This window comes from Schistocerca piceifrons, chromosome 3 (genome assembly GCF_021461385.2).
Source record: "Schistocerca piceifrons isolate TAMUIC-IGC-003096 chromosome 3, iqSchPice1.1, whole genome shotgun sequence".
NCBI lineage: Eukaryota > Metazoa > Arthropoda > Insecta > Orthoptera > Acrididae > Schistocerca > Schistocerca piceifrons.
The window spans coordinates 531,982,434-532,004,084 of record NC_060140.1 but is presented as its reverse complement, the minus strand read 5'-3'; the positions used below and the strand labels follow the sequence as shown (position 1 = coordinate 532,004,084).

General features: G+C 38.9%; 1 protein-coding gene across 3 annotated transcripts in view; it reads right to left on the bottom strand.

Annotated features, from left to right (window-relative positions):
• The window catches only part of LOC124787785 (Ca(2+)/calmodulin-responsive adenylate cyclase), a 355,797-nt gene that overhangs the window by 120,267 nt on the left and 213,879 nt on the right, over positions 1 to 21,651 (bottom strand). For all 3 annotated transcript variants that reach the window (XM_047254687.1, XM_047254686.1, XM_047254685.1), the window contains 3 exons: positions 17,485 to 17,759; positions 15,337 to 15,457; positions 225 to 344 (listed from right to left, as the gene is read on the bottom strand). In XM_047254687.1, the coding sequence (XP_047110643.1) occupies positions 225 to 344; positions 15,337 to 15,457; positions 17,485 to 17,759 (516 nt within the window). The remainder of the gene's footprint in view (positions 1 to 224; positions 345 to 15,336; positions 15,458 to 17,484; positions 17,760 to 21,651) is intronic.

Genomic DNA, 21,651 nt, shown 5'->3' with positions numbered 1-21,651 from the left:
TGCCCTGGCACCAGCAGATAGATGCAGTAGTGCAGTGCCTCTGTTATTAATAAGTATGATGCAATATTCCTTCGGACATGCATGTTTATAGAAAATAATCTGTAGATGAAATACTGACACGCCATCATGGTTTTTCCTGCTGTTTGATGAAGTTGCAAATGAAACACACAGAGATTAAGTCAGTGCTGATTATTAAACAATAAAATCTGAATTTTTATAGTCACCATGTTGCTGCGGAACTGGTTATCAAGGAAGTGTGTGGCGACATGAGCTGGCAAGAGGTTGAACAATATTCTTTTGTTGCTGTGTTGTAAGGCATCCATTTCCCTCTTCTCTTCATTGGCCTACACAAATGAATAAAAGAAATGAGATTCTTGATATTTAATTTAGGCCATATCTTATGTATTATAACTTCAACATTACTTTAAGACTTCCGCATATGTGATTCAAGACAGGAGTTAGAACTCCACATATGAAACTTACGAGCAATTTCATAAAACAGTACAATTGTGTATTACATAATTATATCCACATTTAACATTACATTTGCAAAACACTACATTTAAGTCAGATTTCCACACCATTAATTCACATTACATACGTGAGTTTTTTAACTTACAAAATGCTTTATTGCATACAGAGCCACACTAAATGCTTCAACAGCAGGTAAATGTTGGACAGATCCCAGGTGGACACAAGATGTGTAGGCTGTCAAAGGCTTGTCTATATAATGCAGCTGGAAGCAAGGGGTGAAATTTTCCCTGAGAGATATCACAAAACGTCTTGACATGTTCACCAGGAACACTGATGAGCTTCAACTGTAATGCAAATACAGCATTTTTTAAGATACTCTGGAGCTCCTGGTAACCTTCTTGTGCCTGGGCGAGTTCTGTGAAATCTATAGAACTTAAAACACTATTGACACACGAGAGGCTACCAGCAACTACGTTGTGCTTGATGCCAGTGCTAAAATGAGCTATAAACTCTAGGTGGTTATACAGACAAGGTGACTTGCTGTCGCTGCTCTGCTTAAAGGTGTAAGTCCATGGCTTATCATCTGTGTAGACAGTAAATTCCCATGCTTCTATCTAAGGCCAAAAGTACTTAACACCTTCATACATGGCCAGAGGTTTGTGGTCACAGGCACTCCAGTTCTGCTGCGATGGTGACAGTTCATGTGAATAGTAAGCAAGCATTTGCCATGAGCCATCTGACAACTGTTGCAACACCGTGCCAATAGCTGTCTGACTTGGGTCCACCACTAAAGCTAAGGATGGACTGAACTTGGTGCATGCAAGAAGTGCAGCATTTGCCATACTCTGTTTTGCAGGATCAAAAAGCAAAGCACATCACATCAATTCACTTAACTGGAGCATTGCCTCTAACCTTCAGGCAAGCAAGAGCTGCAGCTAATTGATCCTGTAGTTCTGCTGATCATGGTAGATGGTGGCAATAGAAATTCAACATTTGCAGGAACCAGCATAATTCTTTAACAGAGTTCAGTTTGGTATTCAACTTTTCTGATAATGGTAGCAACCCACAGAAGATATCTGATAGCCAAGGAAAGTAATTTCAGATTGCCTGAACACAAATTTAGCCATGTTAAAGAGCACACCCTATTGCTCTAAGTGCATTAACACTTCAATAACATGTTGTTGGTGTTGCTCCTTGATGGCCAAAAAGGTATGAATATCATTGATGTATGCAAAACCAAAATGGCAGCCCATACAGAACTGAATCAATAAATTGCTGTCCTGCCTGAGCAGCATTCCGTAAACCAAATGTCATGTACACACTCTCAAATAACCAAAGGGAGTGATAATCCCTGTTTTTGTATGTCTTCCTCTGCTAAAAGGATAAGGGTGTAGGCTTTGGCACAATCAAAGGCACTGAATATGGCTGCAATATGCAAGGCATAATTATAGTCCCACAACAATGGTACTGGGTAGCAATCTCGCACAGTTATGGCATTAAACGTGCGATAATCTCCACACTTCTTAGGTATTAAATGTAGAGGAAATGATGATGTGCCATTTGATAGTCAAATAATGCCTTCCTTGAGCACAATGTCAAACTCAGATCTAGCAATAGCAAGGTGATAAGGTGCCAAAGGGCTAGGTCTGCAGGATACCTGTGGGCCATCAGTAACTTTAATATGGTGCACCATATTATGTAACACTTGTTTAGGAGCACCTGGAGGTCTAGTCAAAGCTGGAAATTGCATAACAGCTGCACTATGGCAAAATCCTGTAGCAGTCAGGCTGGCAACACTGTCAATAAGCTGAGTGTTCACCATGTACAGCAGCAGATGACAATAAGCCAGAAGATCAGCAACTAGTTTTGCTTCCAAGATGTCACCAACATTAAAGCCCCAGATGAAGGGGCAACACAGTCCTAAACCCAGTCCATTCGTTGGCTTCCATAGGAAAAAGTTGTTTGCTACTGACAAACAGTTAACTGTCAGTGGTCTGCAGTGATCTACTGAAGTTTGTGGCAACATACATAAATCAGAACTAATGTCCATCAAATATTTTTGGCCTGACTGCCTATCACTGATAAACAGGTGCCATGATGATCACAGGCAGTCAGCTGTGCCTTTGACTCTTCATTAGCAGGTGTAGCGTTAGTCAATGAACAGCTCCTTCATGATCTGTGGTATCACCACCTATCACTGCTGGTGCTGCTTTGAGACACAGCTTGCCAATTTGTGTACACAATAAATCAACCTTGGCACTAGAGAGTCATAATCAGCACATCCACATGCTGCTGTCTCTGTTGTACTGCTGCACGGCTCTGTTATTGTGAAAAACTGAGTGGGAGCAATGGCTTCTTGAATCTGTCCAAAAGCTCTGCAACAGTGTCTAATGGTATTTCTGTTGGGGCACTACAACTACCTTGACTTGTTGTGGTAAGCAGCAGTTTTATATGGTGTGCAGCAAATTATCTGGAACAGTACCAGTATCCAACTTGCTTACTAAGTGCCAAAGGTACAGTGAGGGCTTGCGGTCTCCAATGTCCTCTTGTGTGAGCACATTATGAATTCTTTCTTCTTTGGAGGCTGCGACAGATCAATTCTGTCTTGAGCTTGTCATAAGAATTTGCCACTAGTGGGGCAGTTATGGTGTCCTGTACTTCCACATCAAAGCAGTGATCTAGCGGGTTGCAGCTAAGTTCATGTCAGCTTAAAAGAACATTGGGGACACCACTTGTCAGGTGTAGCTAGAATTATGGCTGTCCAACTTTTGTTAAGTGTGTATTTGTTAAGCCAGGTGGTAGTGCTTGAAATATTACTCTTGAGATCCATGAAAAGTAGAAACTTTATTTATCAGAATAAACATGCTCACTCAAACACTTAACAGCTCCACACAATACATGACCCTGGAAATGTCCCTGAATGTTAATCATTATCTCATAATGGGGAAACACTCTAACTATGTACATATTACAATGCAAGAAGTATGTAATGCAAAAAGTCAAAGAATAAACTGCCACTGCTGCTGCTGTTGCATACAGTGTCATTCATTGATGCATAATTAAATCTGGCACCTGCAACAACAACCCACTACACACCTGCATGTGTAAATTAACGGGATTTTTCCATGTTATGACAAATTTGTGATCACATTGTGTTGTGTTTTCTAAAGCCTATTTTTAGGTTGGCTTTCTAAAGCACAAGTCTAATTTTATCTGGGATTTTCTCCAAGTATGGTATGATAGTGAACTGTGTACTTCTGATAGAATTTTTCTTTGTTAAGGTAATGTTATCTTTTATTTTATTTTATTTTTATTTGTGAGAAATTCCCTGGCATAAATTTTGTCAACTATGGCTGTCTGTACAAATATTTTTTTTTTTTATTTTTTTTTTATTTTTTTTTTTTATTTATTTTTTTTTTTTTGCCATTCTTCTTAGTACTTTTAATTTAGATGATATGTTTTCTTTAGCCAATGGATATTTTATTAGTCTCTCTATCCATGTTCGAAAACATGCTTTTTGTGTGTTTTTGGATGATAAGAGCTGCTGTTTATAAAATAGTCTGTGGTTGTCTGTATTTGGTAGATTCTTGCAATCCCAAGAGCCAGAAAGTTTATCCTGTTCGTTTAAGATTTTGAACATTGTATTTTTATGAACGCTATTCCACTGTGAATGCAAGATTTCTATTTTGTTTCCTACTCCTTCCAAGAAAAGCAATGTATCATCTACATATCTGTTATAGTTCTGAATTTTATTAGTCCATTTTGGATAGTTTTAAGAAAAATGTATTGTTCTCAATATGCCGAAGAAAAATATTCACTAGTGTACCAGCAAGGCAACTTTACTGTGCTATACTGTGTTCTACATATACATAGTTGGTTTTTGAACTAAAAATACTTATGAGGGGATGTTAATTTTAAGAAAGTAAGAAGTCATCCTATTTTGACTGTGCACATTTTCCCACAGGTTACGCAAATTATGTTCAATATTTTCAGTAGTTCCATTAGCTCATATGTTGGGGTATATGTTTGTTGTACCTAAGGAAATAAATTTTTCGTTATATGAGATTGTCTATAATTTGTAGTATTAGGTTGCTAGAGTTCTTTACTACGCACTGATTATCATATACGTAGTTCTGAGTCACAATATAACAGAATTTTTTGCAAAGAGAGATGCGAGACTGCCAATTTAATTAGCTATTGGTCTGCTACGAGTGTTTTCTTTATGGACTTTTGACTGGACCATGATTCGGATAGAGATGGGTTCATGCCTTTTCTGTTTTATTGAGTAAGAAAATCAGTTTTATTAAGGACTTTTTTTTTGTGGCATGGATTTGATTAGTTGAGTCTTTTTGTTTGGCAGTAATGTTGTTTTTACTAAAAACTTCTAAGGTCTTATTTATGTAATCTGTATGGGACATGATCACTACTATATTCTCTTCGTCTGCTTTGAGTGTGACAGCATTGTTTGTTTCTATATTTTCACGAATTGTATCAATATTTTGATCTTCTTTTTCAAACAAATTATTATTTTTACTGTTACAATTGTGTTTAATAAATATTGATACTAAGAAGAAGACCAGTTGGGTGGCCTAGAAAGAGATGGACAGACAAGGTTAAGGAAGATCCCAAGAGGAGAGGAGTAACATGGGATGTAGTGGAGAGGGAAAAACTGTACCAGGACAGAAACCAATGGAGGCATATCATTCATAAAGTTCCAACCTGGCTCGCTGGAAGGAAATCCTGATGATGATGAAATATTTTGGATATTTTTCTAGCAAAGTAGTTTCACTCAGCAATAGAAGTGATAGCTGTATGAATTGCTATTTTTACATGTGCAATAATGCTACCTGTATTAATATGAGTTGGTTTATTTGGCAACTTATACACCAGGCCTTTCTATAATAAATCTACTTCCTCATTATTAAATTTTATTTCTGTTACTTATGCCTCTATTGAAAAATTTTAAATTTGTGCCACATTCTACTCCTTTACTATTGTAATTATATTTTGGATTAATGTATTTAGTTTTTTAATTATGTCAAAGTTTAATGTTTCGATGTCCATTTCCATCTTCCTCATTAATTGATTTCATAATTGTGCCCAACATAGGATTTTGAAATAGGTTTCCTATTTCTAGTTGTGCTAAATATAGTTTTAAATACATGTGACACTGTTGGACTAGGAGAAAGCGATCGTATGCAGATAATCAAATGTCAAATGTCAAATTCTAAAAATTTTAGAAACTTTCTATAAAACTTTTTAAAAATTTCAAAAATTGTCTATGTACCATCCAATCACATTTAACATCAGAAATATTTTTAAAAAGTGATGACTGGTTTCCAGTAACTTACTACCATCTTCAGATCACAGAAAGACAAACCAAAAGAAAAACTGTCGTAAGTAACAAAGTAGTGTAAAAATTGCCACTGACTTACTTTTAAAAAATTTACAGGGACTTAACATACCACATGTTGTTTTATAAATGGACTTGCAGTGTACAACACCATTGTATTGTCTATAAAATTCTTATTTTAAAACAAAGATAAAGGAAAATATATTTATACATTAGCAAACAAATGAGAACAAGATATAATTATTTGAAGAAAGACTAGTTCATTGAGCATACCATGCTATCAGTGACAGCAGTGGAAACAAAAAGCTTGTATAACACAGTAAAAATTCTGAATACATTGAAATGTCCATATACTTATTATCATTACAGGCAATAACTGCTAGCAGAGATTTGCCTTTGAATAGAAAGAAGCATGTCACAAATGTTTACTTTTAGTTAACAGTGCATAGAAGTAACATGGTTATTCAAAACAGAAAAACATTCATGGTGAAACATATCATGTGAGTTGTACTTGAAGCCAAAAGTATAAAATTTGTCCAAACAGTAAAGATATATGTACACGGGATGACACATGACTTCCTCCCACCCCCGTGTACCCACAGTTACAGCAAAACTGACCACTATGTTTTGACTTCAAGCACAGCTTACATGGTACATTTCACCATGAATATTTTAATGTTTTGAATAACCACATTACTTTTATGTGCTGCAAACTAAAAACAAATATTTCTGACTTGCTTCTTCCTTTTCAGAAGCAAATCTGTGCTCACAGTTACTGATTGTAACAACAATAATTGTATGGACATTTCAATGTATAAAAATTTTTACCATGTTATACAGTCTTTTCATTTCAACTGCTGTCACAGATAGCATGGTACACTCAATGAACTACTCTTTCTTCTAAATAATTATTTCTTGTTCTTATTTGTTTGCCAATACATAAATATATTTGCCTTTATGTTTTTTTAGGCTACACATAGCACATTTTTTCTGAAGATTTAAAATAAGAATGTTACAGGCAATGAAATGGCTTTGTACACTGCAAGTGCATTGATAAAACAATATATGGTATGTTAATTCCCTGTAATTTTTTAAAAGTAATCCAGTGGCAATTTTTACTTAACTTTGCTACTTATGGCAATTTTTCTTTTGATCTGTCTATCTCAGACCTGAAGATGGTAGGTAAACTACCAAAAATGGCCATCACTTTGTAAAAATATTTTTGACTTTAAACATGATTGAGAGAATATACATAAAATTTTTGAAATTTTTAAAAAGTTTTATAGAAAAGGTTCTAAGACTTTTATAATTGTACATTTGATTAAATATGGTTTCATCTTTAAGAAATCATTCATTCAATACCTGTTTCAGAACTCTTCCTCTGTCCTCGTCACTTCACTATTTTGTTTTACACATCTGGCTACCTGTGTTGTATTTTTATATTCACATGGGCATATTTTGGTATAACTTGACTAAAGAAAATGTAAAATCTCACAAAGATGCTTAGAAGAACAGCAAAGAATATTGGTTACAGCCCTACCATAATTGACAAAATTTACACACTGATAGAAAGAAAATTAAAGACATTACCTAAACAAAAAAAAAAGAAAAAAAAATCAAATATACGCAATTCACTATTATACATTTTGAAAATCTCAGATAAAAACCAAACTAGCACTTTCAGAAAAACAACCTAAAAATACGCTTCAGAAAGAATAATCCAGTAAATTTGCTCGTTCACATGTTGACAGAGATAATATAAATTAGGAGTAGCATTACATACAGGGCAAGGCATTAAAAACTGTTTCTGGAAACATCTGAAAAAACTACAAACTGGATTTAAAAAAATTGTTCATCCAATGACACCGAACTCTACCCCTGCTCCATGTGCTGTGAGTGTAAGAGGTGTTAACCTTGAAATCTTAAATAGAAATCCCTATTTTTTATTTCAGATTTGGATTTTCTGAGAAAAATGCGTAACTTCTGTATTTAACTTTTTTTGTGACATGACAGAGGGTGTTGTAATCAACAAATATCAAAATGGGATTAAAAACCATTGAAAATGATAATATCTTAAGAAACACACATCGAATTAGGGTCCCAGGAGTTTAGAAAGGCAGGTATTCTATGATATTTAATGAGAAACCTGTTTTTATCGCAGAAAAACTTGATTCTCCAGAACGCAACACATTACTTTGTCCACATTATTGGTGTAATTTCATCCACAAATGTCACTGGAATGGAAAACAGTTGGGACAGTTCACTGGTTTGTTTATCAATGAAGTAAAAACTACTTTTAGTGTTACCCGTGATCTATTAAAGAAACTGCACCAATAATGTGGACGAAGTAGTGTATTATATTCTGCAGAATCAAGATTTTTTTGCTGTAAAAAACCAGTTTCTCACTGAAGATTTTAGAGTAACTGCCTCTCTATTATCCTGAGATCCTAATCTGTTGGGTATAACTTGAGATATTACAACTTTAATGGTTTTAAGCCATTCTGATTTATGTCGATTACAGCAGCATATTTTATGGGAAAAAGTCATGCTGTATATTTTATTATATCTAAAAACAAAGATGATGTGACTTACCAAACGAAAGCGCTGGCAGGTCGATAGACACACAAACAAACACAAACATACACACACAATTCAAGCTTTCGCAACCAACGGTTGCTTCATCAGGAAACAGGGAAGGAGAGGGAAAGAGGGAAGGAGAGGGAAAGACGAAAGGATGTGGGTTTTAAGGGAGAGGGTAAGGAGTTATTCCAATCCCGGGAGCGGAAAGACTTACCTTAGGGGGAATAAAGGACAGGTATACACTCGCACACACACCCATATCCAACCACACATACACAGACACAAGAAGAAATATGTAAAGGCAAAGAGTTTCGGCAGAGATGTCAGTCGAGGCAGAAGTGCAGAGGCAAAGATGTTGTTGAAAGACAGGTGAGGTATGAGCGGCGGCAACTTGAAATTAGCAGAGATTGAGGAATGGTGGATAACGAGAAGAGAGGATATACTGAAGGGCAAGTTCCCATCTCCGGAGGTTGGTGTTAGTGGGAAGAATCCAGATAACCCGGACGGTGTAGCAATGTGCCAAGATGTGCCGGCCGTGCACCAAGGCATGTTTAGCCACAGGGTGATCCTCATTACCAACAAACACTGTCCGCCTGTGTCCACTCATGCGAATGGACAGTTTGTTGCTGGTCATTCCCACTTAGAAAGCTTCACAGTGTAGGCAGGTCAGTTGGTGCTTCACGTGGGTGCTTTCACACATGGCTCTGCCTTTGATCGTGTACACCTTCCGGGTTACAGGACTGGAGTAGGTGGTGGTGGGAGGGTTCATGGGACAGGTTTTACACTGGGGGCGGTTACAAGGGTAGGAGCCAGAGGGTAGGGAAGGTGGTTTGGGGATTTCATAGGGATGAACTAAGAGGTTACGAAGGTTAGGTGGATGGCGGAAAGACACTCTTGGTGGAGTGGGGAGGATTTCATGAAGGATGGATCTCATTTCAGGGCAGGATTTGAGGGAGTCGTATCCCTGCTGGAGAGCCACATTCAGAGTCTGATCCAGTCCCGGAAAGTATCCAGTCACAAGTGGGGCACTTTTGTGGTTCTTCTGTGGGAGGTTCTGGGTTTGAGGGGATGAGGAAGTGGCTCTGATTATTTGCTTCTGTACCAGGTCGGGAGAGTAGTTGCGGGATGCGAAAGGTGTTTTCAGGTTGTTGGTGTAATGGTTCAGGGATTCCGGACTGGAGCAGATTCGTTTGCCACGAAGACCTAGGCTGTAGGGAAGGGACCGTCTGATATGGAATGGGTGGCAGCTGTCATATTGGAGGTACTGTTGCTTGTTGGTGGGTTTGATGTGGACGGATGTGTGAAGCTGGCCATTGGACAGATGGAGGTCAACGTCAAGGAAAGTGGCATGGGATTTGGAGTAGGACCAGGTGAATCTGATGGAACCAAAGGAGTTGAGGTTGGAGAGGAAATTCTGGAGTTCTTCTTCACTGTGAGTCCAGATCATGAAGATGTCATCAATAAATCTGTACCAAACTTTGGGTTGGCAGGCCTGGGTAACCAAGAAGGCTTCCTCTAAGCGACCCATGAATAGGTTGGCGTACGAGGGGGCCATCCTGGTACCCAGGGCTGTTCCCTTTAATTGTTGGTATATCTGGCCTTCAAAAGTGAAGAAGTTGTGGGTCAGGATGAAGCTGGCTAAGGTAATGAGGAAAGAGGTTTTAGGTAGGGTGGCAGGTGATTGGCGTGAAAGGAAGTGCTCCATCGCAGCGAGGCCCTGGACTTGTGGAATATTTGTGTATAAGGAAGTGGCATCAATGGTTACAAGGATGGTTTCCGGGGGGTAACACATTGGGTAAGGATTCCAGGCGTTCGAGAAAGTGGTTGGTGTCTTTGATGAAGGATGGGAGACTGCATGTAATGGGTTGAAGGTGTTGATCTACGTAGGCAGAGATATGTTCTGTGGGGGCTTGGTAACCAGCTACAATGGGGCGGCCGGGATGATTGGGTTTGTGAATTTTAGGAAGAAGGTAGAAGGTAGAAGGTAGGGGTGCGGGGTGTTGGTGGGGTCAGGAGGTTGATGGAGTCAGGTGAAAGGTTTTGTAGGGGGCCTAAGGTTCTGAGGATTCCTTGAAGCTCCGCCTGGACATCAGGAATGGGATTACCTTGGCAAACTTTGTATGTGGTGTTGTCTGAAAGCTGACGCAATCCCTCAGCCACATACTCCCGACGATCAAGTACTACGGTCGTGGAACCCTTGTCCGCCGGAAGAATGACGATGGATCGGTCAGCCTTCAGATCACAGATAGCTGGGCTTCAGCAGTGGTGATGTTGGGAGTAGGATTAAGGTTTTTTAAGAAGGATTGAGAGGCAAGGCTGGAAGTCAGAAATTCCTGGAAGGTTTGGAGAGGGTGATTTTGAGGAAGAGGAGGTGGGTCCCGCTGTGACGGAGGATGGAACTGTTCCAGGCAGGGCTCAATTTGGATAGTGTGTTGGGGATTTGGATCATTAGGAGTAGGATTAGGATCATTTTTCTTCGTGGCAAAGTTATATTTCCAGCAGAGAGTACGAGTGTAGGACAGTAAATCTTTGACAAGGGTTGTTTGGTTAAATCTGGGAGTGGGGCTGAAGGTGAGGCCTTTGGATAGAGGTTTCGGATTGAGAGAGAGGTTTGGAGGAAAGGTTAACTACTGAATTAGGGTGTTGTGGTTCCAGATTGTGTTGATTGGAATTTTGAGGTTTTGGAGGGAGTGGAGCTGGAAGTGGGAGATTGAGTAGATGGGAGAGACTGGGTCTGTGTGCAATGAGAGGAGGTTGAGGTTTGCTGGAAAGATTGTGAAGGGTGAGTGAGTTGCCTTTCCAGAGGTGGGAAACCAAGCGATTGGATAGTTTTTTGAGGTGGAGGGTGGCATGCTGTTCTAATTTGCGGTTGGCCTGTAGGAGGATGCTCTGAACAGCCGGTGTGGATGTGGGAGAGGAAAGACTGAGGACTTTTATTAAGGATAGGAGTTGACGGGTGTGTTCATTGGCTGAATTGATGTGTATGTGAAGGATTAGGTGGGTGAGGGCAATGGATTGTTCAGTTTGGAATTGGTATAGGGACTGATGGAAAGAAGGGTTGCAGCCAGAGATGGGAACTTTAAGTGTGAGGCCTTTGGGGGTAATGCCAAATGTCAGACAAGCCTGAGAAAATAAAATATGGGACCGTAACCTGGCTAGGGCGAAGGCATGTTTGCGGAGGGAATGTAAATAAAACTTAATGGGGTCGATGTGGGGGTGTTGTGAGGGTGATATGGTATTAGAAGGTGGAAAGTGTAACACGAGGCTGAAATGACAATGAAAATAAAAATATATGGGGAGAGATAAAGGTGAACTAGAAAGCAATTGGAGATCTGGTGTGAAAAAAGGCGAAAAAGTGTTGGTTAAAGCTGGGCTATGTTGATCCTGTGGTGAACTTGGGTTGGTAGACAACGATGTGCACAAAGGTTAGATGGTTGTGTTGCCGCCAAAACACGTTAAAGGGTGGAGAAATTCGGGAAAATTTCGAAAAAACTGCGTGTAAATGTACTAAAAGGAGTGGTTTTGTGGTGACAGATTATGAAAATGAGGCTAACAATTGTCTGATGAAGAAATAATGAAGTTAAAACCTGTGGGAAGCGGCTAAAAATGATCAGTGATGTGGGAAAAATGGAAATGGGTATAAAGCAAAAGTTATTAGAATGAGCCGAAATGGTTGTTTAATAGCTGAAAGGAACTGATTGTGAACTAGAAACGGTGGATTTTATAGCAGCGGTAGTGTTGAAAGCGGAAAAAAAAATTTTTTTTTTTTTTTTTTGGTTATGGTTTGGAAGTGGGTTACGTATTATTGTGTATATATAGGCGGTTGGATATGGGTGTGTGTGTGCAAGTGTATACCTACGTGATTTACCAACTGACCTGCCTACACTGTGAAGCTTTCTATGTGGGAATGACCAGCAACAAACTGTCCATTCGCATGAGTGGACACAGGCAGACAGTGTTTGTTGGTAATGAGGATCACCCTGTGGCTAAACATGCCTTGGTTCACGGCCAGCACGTCTTGGCACAGTGCTACACCGTCCGGGTTATCTGGATACTTCCCAATACACCAACCTGTCAGAACTCTGGAGATGGGAACTTGCCCTTCAGTATATCCTCTCTTCTCGTTATCCACCAGGGCTCAACCTCCGCTAATTTCAAGTTGCCGCCGCTCGTGCCTCACCTGTCTTTCAACAACGTCTTTGCCTCTGCACTTCTGCCCCGACTGACATCTCTGCCGAAACTCTTTGCCTTTACAAGTGTCTGCTTGTGTGTGTGTGTGTGTGTGTGTGTGTGTGTGTGTGTGTGTGTGTGTGTGTGTGTGTGTGGGCGCGAGCGCGAGTGTATACCTGTCCTTTTTTCCCCCTAAGGTAAGTCTTTCTGCTCTCGGGATTGGAATGACTCCTTACCCTCTCCCTTAAAACCCACATCCTTTCATCTTTCCCTCTGCTTCCCTCTTTCCTGATGAAGCAACCGTTGGTTGCGAAAGCTTGAATTGTGTGTGTATGTTTGTGTTTGTTTGTGTGTATATCGACCTGCCAGCGCTTTCATTTGGTAAGTCACATCATCTTTGTTTTTAGATATATTTTTCCCACGTGGAATGTTTCCCTCTATTATATGTATATTTTATTATATATATAACAAAAAATAATATTTGAATGTACAACAATTGCCAATGACAAATGTACATATTTTCGTAGAAAATACAGTATGCCGATTGCATTTATGTACATATAAAGCATATAATCTTATTATTACATAATTGTTACGAAATATCATCACTGACAAATGCTAAAATGCATTATTCATATGGCAGGTCACATTATAATGATACAAATAACCACATATGCATAAGACAATACTATATATAATATAATTGATGTATTAAAAGAAATGCACGTCTTTAGTAACACCGATACCATTAATGATGGTCAATGTCTGAAATCATCTGGTAAAATGAACTAGTACCAATAATCAGCTTACATCAAAACATTGATTATTAATATGACATATTTATGATTTCAACAAGATGCTAAACACCAAATGTACAAACCATTAATAAGGGAGGTGTTAAACAGTCAGTCACCTTGCACTGAGCAAGAAAGTCGAGCAGTGTGTGGATAGACATTGTCTTGCAGGAAGGTCCACTATTCACTCTGGTACAGTTCTGGCAGTACCTGCCAATGCATTGCAGCAGTTGATTCAAAACTCCCTTGTAACACTTCCACATTGACATTTTGATCCTTGGCCAGAAATTCATCATGAATCAGTGTTGGAAAAGACAATCATGATTATCTTAATTGTAGATTTTGTCACCCGATTTTCCTTCTTGGAAGGTGGGGAAGCGAAAGGGCACCATGTTGCTGACTGCTGTTTGGTTTCCTTACCATACTGGTAGCACCTGGGCTCATCTCCCATAATGTGGATTCCGGTCAGATGTGTTGATGAGGTCTCCAAACATTTCCATCAGAGTTTGCTTGTGCTTGTCTATCAGGTTTTGTGTTAGAAATTGGGCACAGATTTTCACATTTTCAAATGTTTGTGAACGATAGTGCTTACACTGTCTGTACTTACATTCAGATCTTCTGCTCTCATTCTCAAAGACAGCCAACAATCATCCATGAGTACACATCACAATCGTTCTATGTTGTCTTGGAGTGCGCTTGTTGATGGTTAACCTGAATGCATCTTAGTCTCAAAACCTGTCTTTCCATCTCTAAAATGTTTAAACCACTCAAACACACCCTTTTACACACTTCAACATTGTACACTGTACTAACATTCCACGAGTCTCTGTTGTTGTTTACCCTAATTTGAAGCAAAACTTCATGTTAACACACTGCTTCATATTGTGCTCCATTTTGCAATGACATGAGTCCTCACACTGACTCTGTTAGCTTCACTGCTGCATGCACCACTGGTCACTTCTGCAATTTGACATCTCTCTCAATGTGTATGCATAAGTGCCTCATCCTAACCAGTGCAGGTTTTAATGTATGGGATCATTCACCAGAATTTTCAGATGCACCTTGTATTAATGAAGACCTGTTCTTAGTTAGGGAACTATTTTTGATCAAAAAATGGCTGTTTTAGTGTGTACATCAACAAGACCATGCCTAGTGAAGCACTGCAGCACTGGACCAATGTTCTAGTTAGTGATAGCTTCATATTTTTAATACCAAAAGCAAGGTGCCATAAACATGAAAATGTCAGCAAAGTCAAAGAAGTGTTACATTTGGAATGGTTTATGAACACTGAAGTTGCCACCACAATTTGTAAATTACCTCTGATGGTACCACATCCTGCCATTTTAAATTCCATGGTATCTCGCTGTGGGTAAATACTTGAAAAAGTAACATTAACTGTTGTGTACAGAACTAAAATGTTTGTTGAAATGAAATTATGCCCCAAGACAAAAGCAAGAAACATTACACACTTAAGTCTCATTCTGGAGAAGGTCATTTTTGTGTGTATTAGCTCAGATTGGAGGTAGACAGTAGGGGGTAGGCTCTTCAGTGGAAACATCCCAGCATTTGCCTTCAATGACTTTGGGAAACTATGGAAAACTCAGTTCAAAGGCTGCATGTAGATTTGAACTACAGACATTCCGTCTAAGGGTGCAGTGCCTTAAATCACTGTCACCTCACAGTCACTACAAGTTTCCTACAGTTTAAAAGTAATTTCCATCAGTCCTGGGTTCCTTTATGGGAAATATGACATTACTGATACACCATTTAACACTTTGATTGTGAGTTTCCATAAGAAATTGAAATCAAATCAAGGAATCAAACTGGAAATTTTAGGGATCTATATTTATCAGCTTTGGATATTGATCAGATGAACATATAGGAGAATTTACAGGATACTGCCACTGGATATGCACCACACATGCAGCTACTACTGAAATTTATATAGATAAATTAAGTACAAACCTGTATCTGCCACAGGAAATCAAGTCGAGCCGTCCATTCTACTTGTCGACCATGAATTATAACTGCTAATAAGAACATTAGAATGTAGACAACAGCAAGAGCGTGCTGTGGGACAACTGACCTGTTAAACAATAAAGTCATATAAATGATGAGCATAGGCTATGTATTTGCTATGATAAACAAATTAACATCCATAGTAAAACCACAAACCACTTTGTATTATTATTCTATTTAAGGAAAAGAATATGTTTCTTAGTTTCACTGTTCCTCACTGTACCATTCTAAAAAGCAAAATATTATTCCATACTACATTTTGGAAATTTGAAAGTATTCTTAGCAATCGCAGTGCAGAGCTCTCACTGCAAGAGATTCTTTTATATTTATCAACCTTATTAGAAAATGAGGGGTGAATGGGTTGATCTTTGTCATTAACAAAGTGGTGTAATGGTTCATACTGTGTGCACTTATTCAATAACAGGCAATCTCAAATTTCCATATCATGGAGATTGTGCCTTGAATATGGCCACGACTGCATATTTTCACAGCCTTGTCTAGCTGAGCTAATTCTCTGTCTTTAGTGATCCCTCCGCTGTCTGTACTTTCGATTTTAACTTTCTTTGTTGACTTTCAAACCTCACTGAAGTTTATGATGTGTTAATGTATATGTGCACAGCAGCAAGAAAAGAGATGATACAATATCTGGAGGAACAACCATCAACAATGAACTGAATAATATGAAGTTGTTTGCTGAAGAGAGAAAATTGGTAGCAAGTTGTTATAAGATGGCTATAAAAATAGTAATGTTACAAAGCACAAACAATCTTTCTCAAGAACTTTGTGTTTCATCACTTGATGTATGGTTTTAACATACTCTCTCACATAGTCATCATTGATACCCATACTTTGAGAGATTGGATATGAGCCAATTTGTTGCATTGTCAGAGATGTGTCTTGCCTGAAATCCCAAACCACTATCTTACCATCCTTTCACCTACATTGTTGTCTTCAAAACTCTTTGGACTTTGGTATATCTGCAACTACAAAAACAAGTGAAGGCATTTGGTGTAATATCTGAATCTTAGAATGGATGCACTCCAAGAAGCAACCTCATGCAAGAAGTTTTAAAGACAAGTTTCTTGTGATGGCCATTTTCACAGCAGCTGTATATAAATTGAAGCACTTTAAAAGAAAAACTGCCTTTTGCATGCTACACTTTACTTTCTTTTTATTTAACTTGTGCACCCAGACATCTTTTGCCTTATTTACAAGGAATCTTCAGCGGGTGTCCGGAAATATTACATGATTTTTTCCATTTGATACAACTACAACTACTATTACACTACTACTAAATGACTACATGAATATGCCTTAACCACTCACTGTTTACACTGATTGATCATACAATAGATAGAAATTCCAAAACCATGAGAACAAATCCCATTTCTCTCCGAAGAATGTAAAGAATAATAATAATAATAATTGGAAAATAGATTATAAAATAAACACACACACACACACACACACACACACACACACACACACACACACAGAACACTTACATCAACACACATACAAACGAAAACAACTGAAAGCAAATGCTGAGAAAGTTGGCAACACATAGAAACAAATGACATTACAGACACAAAAAAGGCAGTTACAGTGCTATATTTAAAAAATAGCAACCTTCCGGGAAATTGCGAGTTTTCAACCGGTTTGCCACATGGGAGAAAGCTGTTTGTCTTACAAAAAAAATCAAATAGTTGCTGACCTGTAAGTAATTTTTCATTTTATTATATAAAACTTCAATGAACTGTTTTGAATCTATAACTTATATGTGCAAATGATAACCTGTATGTGCAAACAAAAAATGTCATGTAATATTTCAGTGCATCCACTGAAGATGGTTTGTAAATAAGACAAAACGCATCGTGATGCACAAGTTGAATTCTCCAACTTTTTCCCAAGTTCACATTTTTCTTTTGCTTCTACCCTGGAAACATATTAAATATAACAAATTTACATATGTATAAAATCTCATCTATTGTTAACCAATAATTAAAATAAAAGCTCATCGGATACATGACCAGTAGCATGTACAAAATGAATGGAAGATGTTACTGATACTTAGGGCAACAAATTATAACATACCCAACACGTTCATCATAGCAGTCAAATAGCGAGCGATGGGAGACTTCGATGAGGAGAATATAAACAGTTGCCATAGCAACAAGAAGTATTCCCTTGACGAGAATTGGAAGCCGCAGGAAAACAGCAACTGCAAGATACCCCAGTGTACATGAGAGAACCACATACTGCGGCAATGGGCATGCTCTGTGATCTTGCCCTACACCAGCACCATCTAGTGTAACATTGGCGGTTGCACCAAGCCGACACGGCTGCAGTGCATCAGCACGACAGGTAAACTGCAACATTAAGGAAAATGGCAGATCTTAGATCTGAGAAAAGAAGATTCTGTAAATCTGGAATGCATTTACTTAAAAAAGAAACCACTGAAGTCACATCAGGAAACAAATCAATTTATCTATCAGAGATGCGAAAACTTATGTAAAGTGGTTATTTAAGACTGGAAAGTTTTCTTTGTGCTTCTACTTACAGAACAAACAGAATTTTTAAATATGGAAAATAATTTAATAACACAAGCAACAGTAACAGCTGACAACAATCAATATGTACTGAAGGCAGACATTGCGCTTAGCTTACTGCCTAAACAGTTTGCTTAGATTTCTTTTGTGAGTGCAAGAGAGGGAGAGGAAAATGTGGAAAGGAAAGGAAAGGAAAGGAAAACAGAGAAGAGCTGGAAATAGGAAATGGAACACAGATTAATAACTGACTCCTCAGTGCATTGCTTAGAATCCATTATGGCTGGTTGCAGGAATTGAACAAACCTTATGTAGTGGAATACAGAGATGAGTGATATTCCATACAGCATTTGTAGAACACTCTTTAGGTATCCTGTTGTCAGAAACTAACTACAAAGGGAATCTTGATGCTGCAATCTATAAGAAATTCTTCAAATAAGCAAGTCACTATAAGTACACTCGCTAATTTCATCCCAATCACATACTTCGGTTTTACAAAACAGTTACAAAATTTTAAGATAGTCATAAGACACAGTACAAGACACCAGCCTTGATTCATCTGTATTAAAACATATTTTCCATTTAGCAATATTTAGCAGTGTTTATGCTTAATGACAATATTTACTTAAGTATAAATACCTGTGTCAGCCAACCACAATGCACTGCTACAACCTGTATAAGTTTTTACTTTTGTTCTCCTTGTTGTTAACTGTATTTACCTTTCTTGAATGTAGCTTTTAGTTTTCTCTCTTTCCTTTTGTATATATTTCTCACTTCAGCATAATCAACCATTATTCTCCCAAAAACATAGTGATGTCCCCCAAAAAATTCATTGACTTCTTGACAACTTCTATACTTCAGATTTGTAACTATAAATTGTCTTTATAGCTTAATGGAAGCTCTAAATGTCTCACCCTTACCCTCACAATATCTCTGTTTCCTCTTGCTTTCTATCTTCCATTTCAGTCTTCCACTATTACAAAAAATATCCTCTTGTTTTGAATGCTCAAGATTCAAATTTTATTTGAGACAAACAGACTACATCAGCTTACAAATCAATTATTCAAATTCTGTGGCATAAGATAGTTATTGTTATAACATCATGCTCTTTCTGAATTAAAAATAAAAAGTGGACCGTGTGACAGCACTGCTGAGACCTGGGGGGTTATTATTTAATGATAAAATGGAAGAAAGGACTGGAGGAAATGAAATTGTTCTAGAATTAACTAGAGAACTCTCTCAAAAATTTCAGCTAAAAGAGCAAGAGCAGGGCAAGATAGGACAAAGTAACCTGTGGCTGTGTATGACATTTGTGCCTGCTGCTTGAATAGCACAGCTTCCTCTAACTCTTCCTTGAATTTTGTCACAGCAGAAATTCCCAGATTTTACTAGATAATGAATCTGTTACTTTTTGCACATATCTACTAATCAGAAGCCATATGGAAGAAAACTTTTTCTCTATCTTTCTTATGAAACTAATAATAACAACATACATTTTTAAAAGAAAGTATATACTGAAAATTATAATGTTAATACTAACTGAATTTTACATGAACTGAGGGAAATGCAACTACTTACATACCTCTAGCAGACTGATCACTGGAGCAGAGTCAGGAGTACATACATTCACAAACGCAACCAAACAGTCACCGAAACACAAACTCATTTTGGGGTACGTGTAGCTGTGTGTATGAATGTGTGTTTTATAGCTGGAAAAAAAGCTGTGTGTATGAATGTGTGTTTTATAGCTGGAAAAAAAGGTGATGCTCAAAAACCAGTGCGAATACAGTTTGCTGTTATGTGTCACTGTCCTACGTCCATTGATCTGCTGTATGTGAACAGTTGCCTTTCCCTTATTTTACTTATTTCTCCAGGCAGGAATTTCTTCCATAAAAGGTAACAATATTATGCAGACATTATATTGTGGCAGTCGGCCACGACTATAAACAAAGAGAAGTCACAATGCCGAAGGGGAGAGGAACAGTGAGTGGCAATAAGCCCTACCTCCCTCTCGTAGGAATTTCCATTATTGTTTTATAAATTAATTGTAATCATTATGCAGACACTATATCGTGGCAGTTTTAGGTGGGGAGTGTTTTGAACTATGGTTGCATAAGGTACAGGTAGAGGTCGAACCTGAACTACCACTACCAATCACAATTGCACTATAGCCCCTACCAAATGCTTTGTGTACCCCAATTTGAAATGTGACTCTCATAACAACAAAAGGAATCAGCGATCCCTGTTACTTTTATGTCAGATCTGCTTTTGAGAAAGCACACAACACAGACATAAGATGGCAGCCCTATGAGAGGGAGGTGGGGCTTATTGCCCCGTACTCTGTTTCTCCCCTTGGGCAGTCTTAAGTTCTCATTTGTTTATGGGCACAGCCAACTACCACAATGTACTGTCCACATAATATTGTTAGTTATTATGGAAGAAACAAGTTCAGAAGACATTCAGTGGACCACAAAGTAAAAATGTGATTGTAATCAGAGCATGGTCAGAAAATGACAAGTGAGCAGCATGTGAAATGTCATGAGTTCTGCAGATGTATAGCCAATGTATAAATGATGCTACTGCTGTGATAAGTTAGTATAATTATCGTTGTACAAATGGTTTTTTTTTATGTACTGATGTTGGTTTCTCTCAACTACCCAATGTTTCACGTCACCTTATGAATATTGTAAAACATATCAACAGTGACAAAGGAACTGGGATCCATGTAATTGAGCATAACAGTGTAAAACTAACGGAACTACCAGCACTACTGAGAACTTTCACTTTTTTCTTCTACGAGCTGTGCAGTTTTTATTACAATGTATATTACATAAGAAAAATGACAACTTAAACTGACTGGACAGATGTAATACAGCATTTCTGATTAAATAATATAATGCATGTCATAGAGTTTAATCTTTTAGTGTGACTACCCCAAATCACTGCAGTGTCTTTAGCACTATCTCATGTACACTCCTGGAAATGGAAAAAAGAACACATTGACACCGGTGTGTCAGACCCACCATACTTACTCCGGACACTGCGAGAGGGCTGTACAAGCAATGATCACACGCACGGCACAGCGGACACACCAGGAACCGCGGTGTTGGCCGTCGAATGGCGCTAGCTGCGCAGCATTTGTGCACCGCCGCCGTCAGTGTCAGCCAGTTTGCCGTGGCATACGGAGCTCCATCGCAGTCTTTAACACTGGTAGCATGCCGCGACAGCGTGGACGTGAACCGTATGTGCAGTTGACGGACTTTGAGTGAGGGCGTATAGTGGGCATGCAGGAGGCCGGGTGGACGTACCGCCGAATTGCTCAACACGTGGGGCGTGAGGTCTCCACAGTACATCGATGTTGTCGCCAGTGGTCGGCGGAAGGAGCACGTGCCCGTCGACCTGGGACTGGACCGCAGTGACGCACGGATGCACACCAAGACCGTAGGATCCTACGCAGTGCCGTAGGGGACCGCACCGCCACTTCCCAGCAAATTAGGGACACTGTTGCTCCTGGGGTATCGGCGAGGACCATTCGCAACGGTCTCCATGAAGCTGGGCTACGGTCCCGCACACCGTTAGGCCGTCTTCCGCTCACGCCCCAACATCGTGCAGCCCGCCTCCAGTGGTGTCGCGACAGGCGTGAATGGAGGGACGGATGGAGACGTGTCGTCTTCAGCGATGAGAGTCGCTTCTGCCTTGGTGCCAATGATGGTCG